This window comes from Diabrotica undecimpunctata, chromosome 6, assembly GCF_040954645.1.
Source record: "Diabrotica undecimpunctata isolate CICGRU chromosome 6, icDiaUnde3, whole genome shotgun sequence".
Classification (NCBI taxonomy): Eukaryota; Metazoa; Arthropoda; class Insecta; order Coleoptera; family Chrysomelidae; genus Diabrotica; species Diabrotica undecimpunctata.
In genome coordinates, this window is record NC_092808.1 from 106,949,458 (window position 1) to 106,962,730 (window position 13,273).

Genomic DNA, 13,273 nt, shown 5'->3' on the forward strand with positions numbered 1-13,273 from the left:
CCATGATCTGCTTATTGCTAAATTAAATGGCTATGGATTTGGAGGTAAAATAATTGAGTGGATAGGTAGTTATATATCTGGTAGATGTCAGTATGTTAAATATGGAAATTGTTTATCTCAACGAGTATCTGTAACCTCAGGAGTTCCTCAGGGGTCTCATATTGGCCCTCTCTTATTTAATATATTTGTTAATGATATATCCTCAGTGATTAAAAATAGTAAATTTCTAATGTTTGCTGATGACCTTAAAATATTTCGAATAGTTAATGACCTAGTTGATGCCTCTTTGTTACAGAATGACATTAAAAACTTAGCTAGTTGGTGTGAGGTAAACATGCTATACTTAAATATACAAAAATGTTTTAAAATTACTTTTGGAAGAACAAGAAAGTTTGTAAATTATGATTATTGTATAAATAATGTTCCTTTAGAGGCACGTCATAATATTAAAGATTTAGGTATAAATTTTGATTCTAAACTAACTTTTAAACATCACATTAACGAAACTTCAGCTAAAGCTTTAAAAATGTTGGGATTTATTCTTAGAAACTGTAATCAGTTTTCAGTACAAACTTTAAAAATGTTATACTGTAGTTTACTTCGATCAGTTTTGGAGTATGGTTCTCTCATTTGGTCTCCTTCATATAACAGTGACATCTACAGTATCGAGAGAGTTCAAAATAAATTCTTGAGGGTATGTGCTTATAAAATTGGTTTTATTAGACATCAATACACATATGATGACATACTGTCAATACTAAATATCTCATCACTACATGATAGATGTCAAGCGGATTTATGTTTTGTTTTTAAAATTATAAATGGATATGTTCAAGATTCAGAGTTGCTAAGTTTAATAAATTTTAATGTTAATACTAGAAGAACTCCTAACACTGAGATTTTCAACATTCCATTCCACACTACGAATTATGGCCAAAATGAACCCATTACAAGAATTTTACGAACTGCCAATGAGCACAGCAATAGTTTAGAGTTATTTGAAATATCTACAGCAACATTTAAGAAATCATTTGAGAGATTTTGAGCATTATTTAATAACTTAAGCTACTACTTTAATTGAATTTTGTTTGATTTTAATTTTGGTTTGTTTTTTATTAACGCAACCTATATATAAGCTTTGTAAAGGTTGACGTCATATTTCTGTAAAAATGGTATATCCGTTAATTAAATAAATAAAAAAAAAAATAGATTTTCAATGTGCTGCTCCACCGTATAATATATTGTCCCGATTTGTTGATTTTCATTGTCTGCGTTTAGGTTTTGTTCTCTTTTCTTTTAGTGTTCTTTCCATCTACTTATAATTTTTTGCTTCTCTATTAGTAGTTCTCCATCTTTGTCTTTTCATATCGTCAATTTTGGACTAAACGACTGTGTTTTCTTTTATTCTTTTATAGAATTTTCTGCTTTCGTGTCTTTTGTACTGCTCTAGGATTTCTTGGACGTGTTTTTTCAAAACCTTTCTTTTTTTCTTCTGCATATTCTAGTCAACAATATTTAATACCAATTTCCTTGCCAATATGGAGAAAACAAAGAAACTGACTAGCAATTGAAATAAATCTATCTAAATGAATAATTGAACTTTAATACCTTACCTGATTTTCTTTCAACAAATCCATGATCAAAAAATATTTGGGACTCATTCTTTGTATAGTAGATATGTGCAACATGCTTGTAATGTGTTACAAAACCACGTAAATTAAATGCAACTCCAATACCATCTTTAGTAACATAATAATCTTTGCTAAAACAAAAAACGTACATTATCAGAATATATTTATATTTACTGTAAATTATAATTTCTTTGAAATATATAAAATATTTGAACATATGGATTCCTGAAACACCAAGGAATGAAGAACTCCACTGAGGAACAAAAGAACAGAGTAAATTTAATGAGGTTTGTTAATAAATAATTGTGGAAACCTTTAAAAACATCCTTCTGATATTTTTTGCGCGGTTCTGGTTATGTTTAATTCTGTTGGAAATAACTTTTATATTTGACGTTTCGATTTCCATCTCGAAAATCGTTCTCAAAATATAAATTAAACAAATTAAAGTGCGCGTATTTTGAATAATAGTGCGGCAGCTGGGTACCTTTCTGTATGCATGGAAGGGTGGATAGTTGAAAACTATTCTATCTTATGTAAAATTTTTCGCTGAATATGAATATGTAGGTCCTCATCTCAATTAATATATAATACAATATCATATTATGTTATATATAAAAAGTTTATAGTTTAAAAGTTATTAAAAATATAAAGTCTAGAAATCGATTTATCCGATAAGATTTATCCTAACTTTTAGTCCTCATAACTTTTTACATGGTGCTTCTTTCTCTTGCACTTAAATAGAAAGTTTGAACCTATTTGGACAATTTAATATTAAAAAACAATCATTTGATAGAAATTTTAAAATAGCTACATTTAGGTATCACGCGAGTTTAGTACAATGATCGCTAGGATTCAGTATATTTGATCACGCGAATTCAATAAGAAGTTACCGCCTATCAGCACGGAACATTCTGGAACCCTGCAACATCAATTGCGACATACTAGAACAGCAAATTCAGCAAGTGTAATTATTATAAATAAAGCATTGTAAAATCACCTTTTTTCAGTCTGATATATTTGTATTTGTAGTCTGAATATTATATTGTAAATTGTACCTAAAATATTTGCTAGTGATTAAAAAAAGTTTATTTTGGGTGTTGCTGCTTTTTAAAAAAGTGTTTTCCAAAAGAACATTCATAATTCGCGTACTTAATTACGCGTAGTAACACGTACTAGCCCGCCGTGCTTGTTGATTCTGTAAGGTCGAAATGCTATTTGTTTATTGCTTGTTAACTCAATGGAAAAGAAAGTTTCTTCCATTTATATACAGACAAATTCACTCTTCTCTAGAACATAGCCTGTGCTATATTTTTAATAATACAAATGTTTTCCAAAAAATAGATTTCCCGACTCGGCTTTTGTCGAATAGCAGAAAATTGAGAATTTGACATTTTCGTTGTTTGAAATTGTTAAGGTACATAATCTGAGTGTTCTTTCTCCATAGTTATTACTTTTAATTGCGTTTATTACACTATTTTACCGATTTTTCATTGGTAGTCAAAAAAGTATAAGTGATATAAATTACTTTAATTAATTTGGCAATTCCACATTTATTCCTAATTGCAGAATATGCTAACATTATTTCTGTTTACAGATGTTGTGAAAGCACCAGCAAATGAAAAGAAACAAGCTTTCCTAACATACAAAGGAGTGAAGACACCGGAGGCATGAGAAGACTACGTGAGAATCGGGAATAGAGTAAACCAAGAAATAGATAACATCGAAAACACTGGGAGAAATTTACCAAAGATATGGAATACGACCTCTATGGATCCCAGAAAAAGGTATGGAAGATGATAAGGAGACAAAAAACAGAAATGAATGAATTTGTACGCATAGATAACATTACGGAGGAACAATGGACTAAGCATTTCACGAAATTATATGGAGAAGGAGAAGAAGAGAACAGAGAATGAATCATTAACGAAACTCACGATAGAGTACTAATATCAGAAGAAGATCTACAAGAACGAATAAAAAAATTAAAAAACAGAAAAGCACCTGGTCCTGATAAGATAAACAATGAACTGTTAAAATATAGAGAAACAACACTACGCAAATGGCTCCTAAAATTACTCGTCGATATAATAAATACCTGAGTAGTACCAGAGGAATGGAAGGAAAGTCTCCTGCTACCGATCCTTAAAAGGGAGACTCGAGAAATCCTGAAAATTATAGAGGCATTAGTCTGATGAATTATAGAGGCATTAAAATTGTTAGCGGCAGTCATAAAAGATAAAATCGAGGAAAAAGAGAACATGGCAGATGAACAACAAGGCTTCCGGAAGAATCGCAGCACAATAGACGCAATTTTTATTATTACGCAAATAATATAGAAGTCTATTGAATATGGAAAACCAGCATACATGTGTTTTGTAGATTTAAAAAGTGCTTTTGACAGGGTGAAGCGAAATGACATCTTAAATTTATTACAAGCTGAACAAATAGACCATCAGAAAATAAGGACAATTAATGAAATCAACAAGAACAACAAGACCAGAGTTATAATGCCAACAGGGGAAACAGAATGCATAGAACTAAAAGGAGGAATCCGCCAAGGAGACTCGCTCAGTTCATTGTTATTCAATATGGTGATGAATCAAATAATTCACGAAGTAAGAAAACAACACGAATACCACATGGGAGCGCATAAAATCACGATACTATGCTATGCCGATGATGCAGTACTAATTCCTGATAACGAAGATGACCTACAAAGGCAGCTCTACGCCTTCAATATCACAACAAACAAACTTAATATGAGAATATCAGTAGAAAAAACTAAATGTATAGTGATCAGTAAAGAGGCGCGTAGATGCAAACTAGAAATAGACGGCAAAATTGTAGAAAAAGTAATGAAATTCAATTACCTAGGAGTAGAGATTACTAGTGACAGGGATATAAGAACAGAGACCACAAGGCAAGCATCAAAAGCGGCAAGAGTATGTGGTTGCCTCCGAGAAACCATACGGAGAAACAAATATCTGACCACGGAAAGCAAAATGAAAGTATACAAGACAACAGTAAGACCAATCCTAACATATGCAGCGGAGTCAAGGACCGATACAAGAAATACGAAACAACAAATCAACAATATCGAAATTAAAGTATTAAGATTAATAGCGGGCATATCATTAAGAGACAGACAAACCAACAGAAGTATACGCGAACAATGCAAAATTCAAAATATTAACAGGTGGATAAAAACAAGAAAAAAAACTGGAACGAACATGTAAACCGAATGGGACCAGATAGATTAGCGAACATCTGTGAAAACAACAAGCCGTGTAGCAGAAGACTCGTTGGAAGGCCGCCAAAAAGGTGGAAAGATAATGTACAGTCAACAACGACTGAAACAGAATAAGAGGCAGACAAACAGGAGTAATCCTAGTCGCACGAAGAAGAAGATGTTGTGACGGAAGTAGTAGGGCTGCCAGTAGAGAATATCAAACGTTTGAAACATTTCCTAAACCAAAATCTGAAAGACCAATAGATCGTTTACAGCAGGTGTCGGGTCTTCTTCCAAAAGAATTCCAGCATGTTTTGCAGCTGTTTACATGTTCGTGTCTAACCTCACTCCAGGAATCTCATGCCCCTGGAACTGTGATTTACTTTGTTGTGCATGTGTTTCTATGTTAAAAGAATGACAGGCCTCAGCTGTCTGCTGCAGGGTTAAGCAAAAAACAAAAATAGGACTTGCTATATCTCAAAAGATTGTTTCAAACACAAATGACTCTTTTCTTATAGATAACTAATATTAGGCTTATGAAAAATTAGACAGAACGAGTCTGTTGCGAGTAGCATGCGTCTACAGGACTGTATCTGCGGCGGCCTGGTGGACTATCACAGGTTGTGTTCCTCTGCATGTGTTAGCAGTAGAAAAGAAAAGAGACATCTCTATGGGAGAAGAAAGCATTTGACAACAGCTATAAAAAAAAAGAAGAAAGGGAAAGATCAATGGAAAGATGGCAAGAAGAGTGGAACAACAAGGAAGATGTTGCTCAGTGGACAAAGATGCTGATCCCGAGCCTAAGGGACTGGGTAGATTGTCTGTTTTAGGGCGTATCTTCATAGGTTCAGAAAGACAGACACAGATAAATGCCTATACTGCGAATATTCCGACATTGTTACTCATACAATGCTGGAGTGTAATAGATGTACAGTGGAGAGAAACATAATGTATAAAGAAATAGGTATGAACCCTGTGACTATAAGAGAGATGATCGTGAAGATGGCGGGAAGTACGGAGGGATGGAATAGTGTTCACAATTACATCCGAGCAGTCATTAAAAAGAAAGAAGAAGAAGAGAAACACCCACCAGGCTAACGACAGAGATAAGATCTAATTACTATTTTAATGGGAATAAGTCGCAATTGAAGGTTAAAATAAGTTTATATGTTTGAATTTTTGATCTTTGATCTTGTACTGATAACTTGTTTATACTCCAACAATTAATATAAAAAAGAATAGCGGTTGGTACCGAAGTACATCTAGCCTTCATCGACCTAGAAAAGGCGTATACTACAGTTCCAAGTCTTAAATTGTAGCAAGCTTAACAACAACTCGACATTAGTCCATACCTTTTAGGAATAATCACAGAAGTATACAGGGATAACACTACTTACCTAAAAATCGGATATAGACTATCAGAGCCAATAAAAGTAACTAAAGGACTAGAACAAGGATGCAGTATGTCACCCTTACTGTTTAATTTATATATTGAGGCAGCCCTCCAAAATTGGAAAAACCACTACCAGGGAATGGGAATCCCCATAGGAAGTGACATACTGTTCTCCCTGAACTTTGTGGATGACCAAGTCATCCTAGCTCAAGATTCTTATGATCTAGAATTTATGATAAAGCGTCTATAGAGAGAATATTTAAAATGGGGGTTACAAGTCAGCATGAAGAAATCAGAATATTTACTTAATTATCAATTCAGATGCAAGGTTTGAAGTGTTGATAGATGAGGATGTGGAAATCAAACAAGTGGAAAAATTTAAATATTTAGATCCACACATTGCTAAGAACAGCTTGGGAGAAACCGAAATTAAACACGAATTAATCAGGGACGTAAAATTGTAGGATGTCTGAACTCCTTATGGTGGGATCACAACATTTCCAAAAGGAACAAAAAACGAATAGGGCAAACCATGGTTGAATCAGTTCTTTGTTATGGCTCTGAAGTATGGACAATTAATGCAGACCTGAAGAGAAGATTGTTGACAGTTGAAATGGATTATTTGAGAAGAAGTGCTAGAACATCAAGGCAGGAAAGGAAGACCAACGAATCTATAAGAAATAACATGAATGCTACAGAAACTGTCATTGACCAAATAGAAAGAAGAGGTTCAAAATGGTTTGGACATCTACTGAGAATGCCTGACAAATGTTGGCCCCAAAAACTTCACAAATGGAAGCCTCCTGGAAGAAAAAAAAAAAGAGGTAGACCTCGACACTTATGAAATGAAGGAATTAGAAGAGCGATGGAATAGAGAGGTTTGGAGGGAAGCATGCCTTGGACCGGGAGGATTCCCGGAGGAGGACGGGAATACGGCGATAGCCGTCTTTAAAATGTATTGTATTTACAAGTTGGATTAATGTCAAACGTCAATAACCTTATTTTAACCTTCAATTGTGGCTTATTACCATTAAAATAGTAATTACTTTAAAATGCCACAAGAAAATAGCTTCAGGACAATAGATAAGATCTAGATAAGAGAAGGGAGTGTTCCAAAAATGTCGTCAGCCTTACAGAGTAAGGTACATGCGACAGTCAACTTGTGCACAAGTAAGAGAGGGTGGCTTTAGTGGGTAGGCAGGATAATAGATACCTGAATCTTTGACACTGCTCTCTTTAGTACTTTAAATTAAACTAAAACCCAAATTGTAGGGACTCAACATGGAGGTAGTATAAAAATTTCAAACCTCCCCCCCCTAAGACAAATTCTGGGTGCGCCACTGTTCCAATTCAGCAAACACACACAAACACAAATGACTCTTTAACATTACAAACAAGATGATTAAATAAGCAAATGTAATGAAAACAAATTTTTAATAATAATATTGATTAATGCAAGTACTTAAAAGCCTTTACTTACTTATTCTTTACTATTTAACCCTTAGTTGACAGACTTATCTTAACTTATTTAAAAATATGTCTTTATATTTACCTCTAGGAATTTTTAAAGTACAGTTTAGAGAATAATATACATTAATTTCAATCAACCAAAAACCTTGCACGAAAACTAATATAACCTGACTGGGGCATTGTGATTTGTTATCTGTAACATATGTGCCAATAAATTAGAAATTATCATCAAATTTCAGTATAACTGGTTTTAATATACTAAACATTTTTGTACAATTAAATACTGGTTTTCGAGAAAAATGATACCTTTTGTTACAGACTTAAAAGTACTGTCAGGCATTTGGAAGTAACTTACTATTGGTCATAAATTTGTTTTGTTATTAACACTTCTTCTATCGTCTGATATTCTAACCTCTTTCTTCTTTTAAATAGAAAAAAGGACAGACTGGTCTAGCAAGAAACTTCTATGCGATGCGGAACTATTAAATATTGTTGAAAATTTCTTATTGAAGACATACCGGATGATCTAAGACTCTGATAATGATGATGGGGTGTCTTTCCAATCAATATGGATATATGGTGTTGAAAGTTGATGTATTTTTTTACAAATAAATCGATAAAAATGATGTAATATCGTACTACCTACACTAAATTACTCAGCCTGACGCACCTTTAAAGTACTGCATCTGCTTTTTTGTGTTGAAGGTTTTGAAAAATTTAAAAAAAAATTATACTTCTTGAATGTATTTTTGCAAGAGATTTCAGTAAAAAAATTTAAATTTTTGTATTATTTTTATGATCTGGCAACTAACTGCCACACATTGTATACAATAAAAGTATTAAAAATCCTAGAAAAAGTAAACTTGAAACAAAAATTAGGCAATTTTAGTAACTGAAACAAAAACTCTTATATAGGTTTATCTAGCTTTCTATTAGGAGATAAAAGCACTTATCACATAATCAATAACAAATCCTTTTTTATAGCATTTTTGATTATGTAATTAAAAGATTTTTTTATCAGATTATTGATAATGCAGTTTTTTTTTGTTTATCTGGGACTCACCTACTTGCTATCTTGTTGAGAACTATATAACTTCAAAATTCATATAAATTTCCAAATACATATTGCTTTAAATTCTTTTAATATATTTTAAGATTGCTGCCATTGTCTACTTATACATATTATTATGTACCTTTATTGTCTTTAGATTTGTTTTCTTAGCTTGCATCAAGAAAAATGTGGAAGAGAAATAATGCACATGAAATAAATTTAAAAATGGAATACCTACAGCAAAAAGAAAACCCCCAAAAATTGAATTCACTTTACTTTTCATTTAAATTAAAGACAACAATGAGGCCACCCAGCTATGTTATAAGTACAGACATTAATATTCTACAGACAAAATGAGACCACCCAGCTATGTTATAAGTACAGACATTAATATTCTACAAGACAATAAGAATGATAAAGTGGTTCACAAAACTAAATCTCTGAAAATCTTATCTGTTCATAACTAAACATACTAAAACCCATTTTGATTATATTTTTAAGTGAAGAAATAAGTTCTTGTGGATACATTCATGAGTAGAGATCAAGGAAAAAGAAACGCTGCATTAAGTAATTCAAAACTTAAAAAATAGTAAAAGTAAAGTAAATAGTAAAATTAAGTCAAACAGTGCCTACAATGGCACTGTTTAAATATATTTTTTAATGACAATGCAAAAATAAGAATAAAATACATTTTCAAATTAAACAAATGCAATTTCCACTTACTCCAATAGATTTTCCATGGACATATCACATAAATTGCCAAAACTATTAATATTTAAAGCACTTTGTGTAAACACAACAAAACAACCCAGTAATACTAACAACTTCATCTTATTTTGTTTTAAGAGAGCAGTTGTATCTTCATCTGTAATATCTAATGCAATGATAAGAGGTAAATAAATTGATACTACATCAATTATATTTATATTAACCGCTTAACCTGTAATCACTGTCGAATCGAATCTCTTATACCTATATTACAAATCAAACGTATATAAATCAGTCATCACTTCCAAGAAAAAAGAAACATTTAACCTTTCTAGGTTATGAACTATTATGTACCGATTATCTACCTCCACAGATTGATCACGTTACGAAGAAATTAAGAAACTGTTACCGGCCGGCCGGATGTGTTGTAGAAGCAAAGGGTTTCTCAATGGGAACACGTGTTCTGTAATTCCCCCTTTGCTTATATACACTAAAGTTTCAAAGGGACAGGTGCGGTGTTGCCAGTTTTACGATTTTAATAACATTTAAGCTGTTTTTGCGTTAATATCGCCAATGTTTTGAAAGTTAATGACCGGTTAAAAATATTTGCTTTTCAACAAAACTAGCAGACCTTCTTTTATTTTTCATATTTTTATCTTTCCTTTTTCTTGAAAACTAAGTACGTACTTCGCTTTAGTGTAAGAAAAACCACCGCAAGGATATTGTACGTAATACATTATATTCTTCTTCTCATATTCTCATGATGTATTAGTCATCAAACTGGGTTAATCCACGCCTTTAAATTTTCTTCTATCAATAAGGTATTAATCACCAAAGCTAAAGATATAGATCATATAAAGGGTGTCCTAACAACATTGGCCAACAACTGTATATTGGAGATAACATGTAGCTTGGCTAAAGCAGATAGAGTAAGGGGAAAATTTCATAATAAAGAATTTGTCCACTGTTTTGGTCTATTCGACATCCTACTTTTGTGGGAAAAATACTTAAACTTAATTGACGATACATATTGCTTCCTTTCAATATTTTTCTTACTGAAAATAATAATTATAGAGGGCATTACTGAATCTTTGACAACGTCCCCTCTGAGCTATATAAATTAGGTGGCGAATACCTAGTAAGACAAATGCATATGCTTATAAACAAGAAATGGAATGAGGAAAAGATCCCTAGCGTATGGAAAACCGGGATTATATGCTCAATCTATAAAAAATGGGATAAACTGAAATGCGAAAATTATCGCGGCATAACTCTCTTGTGCACACTGCACAGCGTACAAAGTTTTTACTTATATACTAAAAATAAATGACTTCAACAACTAACTGAAAATATTGTCGGGGAATATATATATATATATATATATATATATATATATATATATATATATATATATATATATATATATATATATATATATATATATATATATATATAAGGTTCTTGAACTCCTAAGTGGAGCATAGAGCTTCAGTGAAAACGCGCCATCGGGTTCTATTTTGCGCTAAGGCCTTCACCTCATTCCAAGACTTTCCTTGACCTTTTATCTCGTCCATGATGGATCTTCTCCAAGTTTGTACTGGGCGATCTCTTTTTCTTCTTCCCTGGGGGTTCCACTCTAGGGCAGTCTTTGCAATACCTACTGGAATTACTTTTTCTGAGTGTGTGACCAATCCAACCCCACTTTCTTGACTTTATTTTATGTTCTACCCTTTTTTGTTCGGTCAGGTGTAGTAGATCTTCATTTCTGATGATGTTAGGCCAGAAAATACGAACAATTCGTCGTAGACATTTACTAATAAAGACCTGCAGTTTATCTGTAAGGGCTTTTGTCACTCTCCCGGTTTCACATTCGTAGAGTAAAACAGACATGACATTTGACTGGAATATGCGGATCTTTGTCCTTGTAGTATACTCGCCAGATCCCCAAACAGGGTTGAGCATGCTGAATGCTTGTTGAGCTTTTTGTATCCTCATACGAATATCGTTTTCCACATTTTCAATCTGCATGTTGTTGATAGTATATAGCGGAAAATACCAAACCGGTTTCCGACAAGGAATATCTACAACTGACCAGCTATTCACAGTGAAACAAATTATAAACAAATCGTGGGAATACGACATTGACGTCCACAATATATTCATAGATTTCAAACAGGCCTACGACTCAATTATTGCATAGCTATATAATATTAAATATTGCATAGCTTTAACATCCCCCAAAGTACATCCGACTACTCAACAATGGATTCGTCAACAGCAACTGTCAGAGTACAAAATGAGCTCACTGAAAACTTTTCAATAGTCAAAGGATTAAAATAAGGAGACGGGCTGGCATCGACAATATTCAACCTGACTCTTGAATATGTGGTAAGACAGCTGAATATAAGAAAAGGTAATCTCATAACAAATAAATTAATAGGACAGATTGCCGCCTATGCCGATGACATTAGCATCATGTCTCGTAGAACAGAAGAGACAGCAGAAATATATTCACAATTAAAAACGGAGGCAGAAGAGACCGCACTAGAAATAAATATTCAAAAGACAAAAAAACTAACGCAGACAAGAGCTAGGGGAAACATACAGATCCTAGTGCATATTCAATGTGACCATGGATTTACGGAAAAATATTTAAAAAATTTCGCGAATAATTTTTTTCCAAATTTACGCAAAAAATTATTGGTAAATATAGCAACCAGGGTTTTTTAGGATGGCGACAATGCCGAAGGACCACTGGTAAATATAAATACCATTATATTTTTCTTATCTTTTATTACAAAAACTGAAATATACAAGTAAGTATATATACTTATTTATTACCTAAAAATTATAGAAATCAAAATATTAATTTTTGTGGTATGGTTGAAAACAATTTTTGCATAAAGCAACATTACATTTTTTTACAAATTATATTTGACCTATAGTTTGTTTTTTATTTTGGCTACACCCTGCACATCTTAGTTAGGGTCCGCTAACGGTAAGGTGTCCTATATTGTCAAATTGGTTTGAATTCCTCTGGGATTCTGTGCGGTTTCGACACGTAAATGTAGAAATAAGAGAATTTGTCAAATTACTTCAGAACTGCAAACGACACATGGGTGTCTGATTATTTTTGTTATTTCTCATATCTTTTTTTATATAAAATGTAGGTATTCGCAATTGCCGCATCAAGCAGGTAATAAAAATTTTTCATCCACCACCTCCTGGACTTCGAAGTTATTATATACCTGGAATGTAATTAATCAAACTATATATCTGTTGTAGGCCATATGGTCATAGGACAAGGAACTTTTATGTCATCACGATTCGTCGGCCCTGATCCAGACCTTGTAGCCTCTTTTCACGGGCTTCATTGGTAAATATTGACGTAAGGAACTACGTCCTTTAAATTTTATCATTGACTGGTCTATTTCTTGATTTTCTGAGGGATTATAACAAGCAAAAAACGATTCCGATAGGTGATTCAGTAAAGGCCTAAGTTTATATAGTTTGTCATAGTTGGCCTCATGTCTTTTAGGTTGAAGAGAATTGTCGTTTAAATGCAAGTTTTTGAGCAACCACACAAACCGATCTCTTGGCATACAAGAACTAATATACACATCTCGAAGATCCGCTCTGGAAGACCAGTAGTCTCTCAGACTATGAAGTCCCTTTATTCCCATTAGTTAATTCATTGCTAAGAATACCCGCATTTTGTTCTGTATTGGTTTTTGTAAATCTATTCTCGTCACCGTCGCTATTTTGGACCGCTATAGATTGGTTTGAAAGAC

At 32.9% G+C, this 13,273-nt stretch overlaps 1 protein-coding gene across 1 annotated transcript in view; it reads right to left on the reverse strand.

The window, feature by feature from the left end:
- Positions 1-9,981, reverse strand: part of Lerp (lysosomal enzyme receptor protein) — a 199,799-nt gene extending 189,818 nt beyond the window's left edge. The window contains exons 1-2 of the mRNA XM_072535074.1: positions 9,498-9,981; positions 1,614-1,762 (exon numbers count right to left, since the gene is read on the reverse strand). Of these exons, the coding sequence (XP_072391175.1) occupies positions 1,614-1,762; positions 9,498-9,604 (256 nt within the window). The 5' untranslated portion in view covers positions 9,605-9,981. The remainder of the gene's footprint in view (positions 1-1,613; positions 1,763-9,497) is intronic.
- Positions 9,982-13,273: the final 3,292 nt, after the last annotated feature.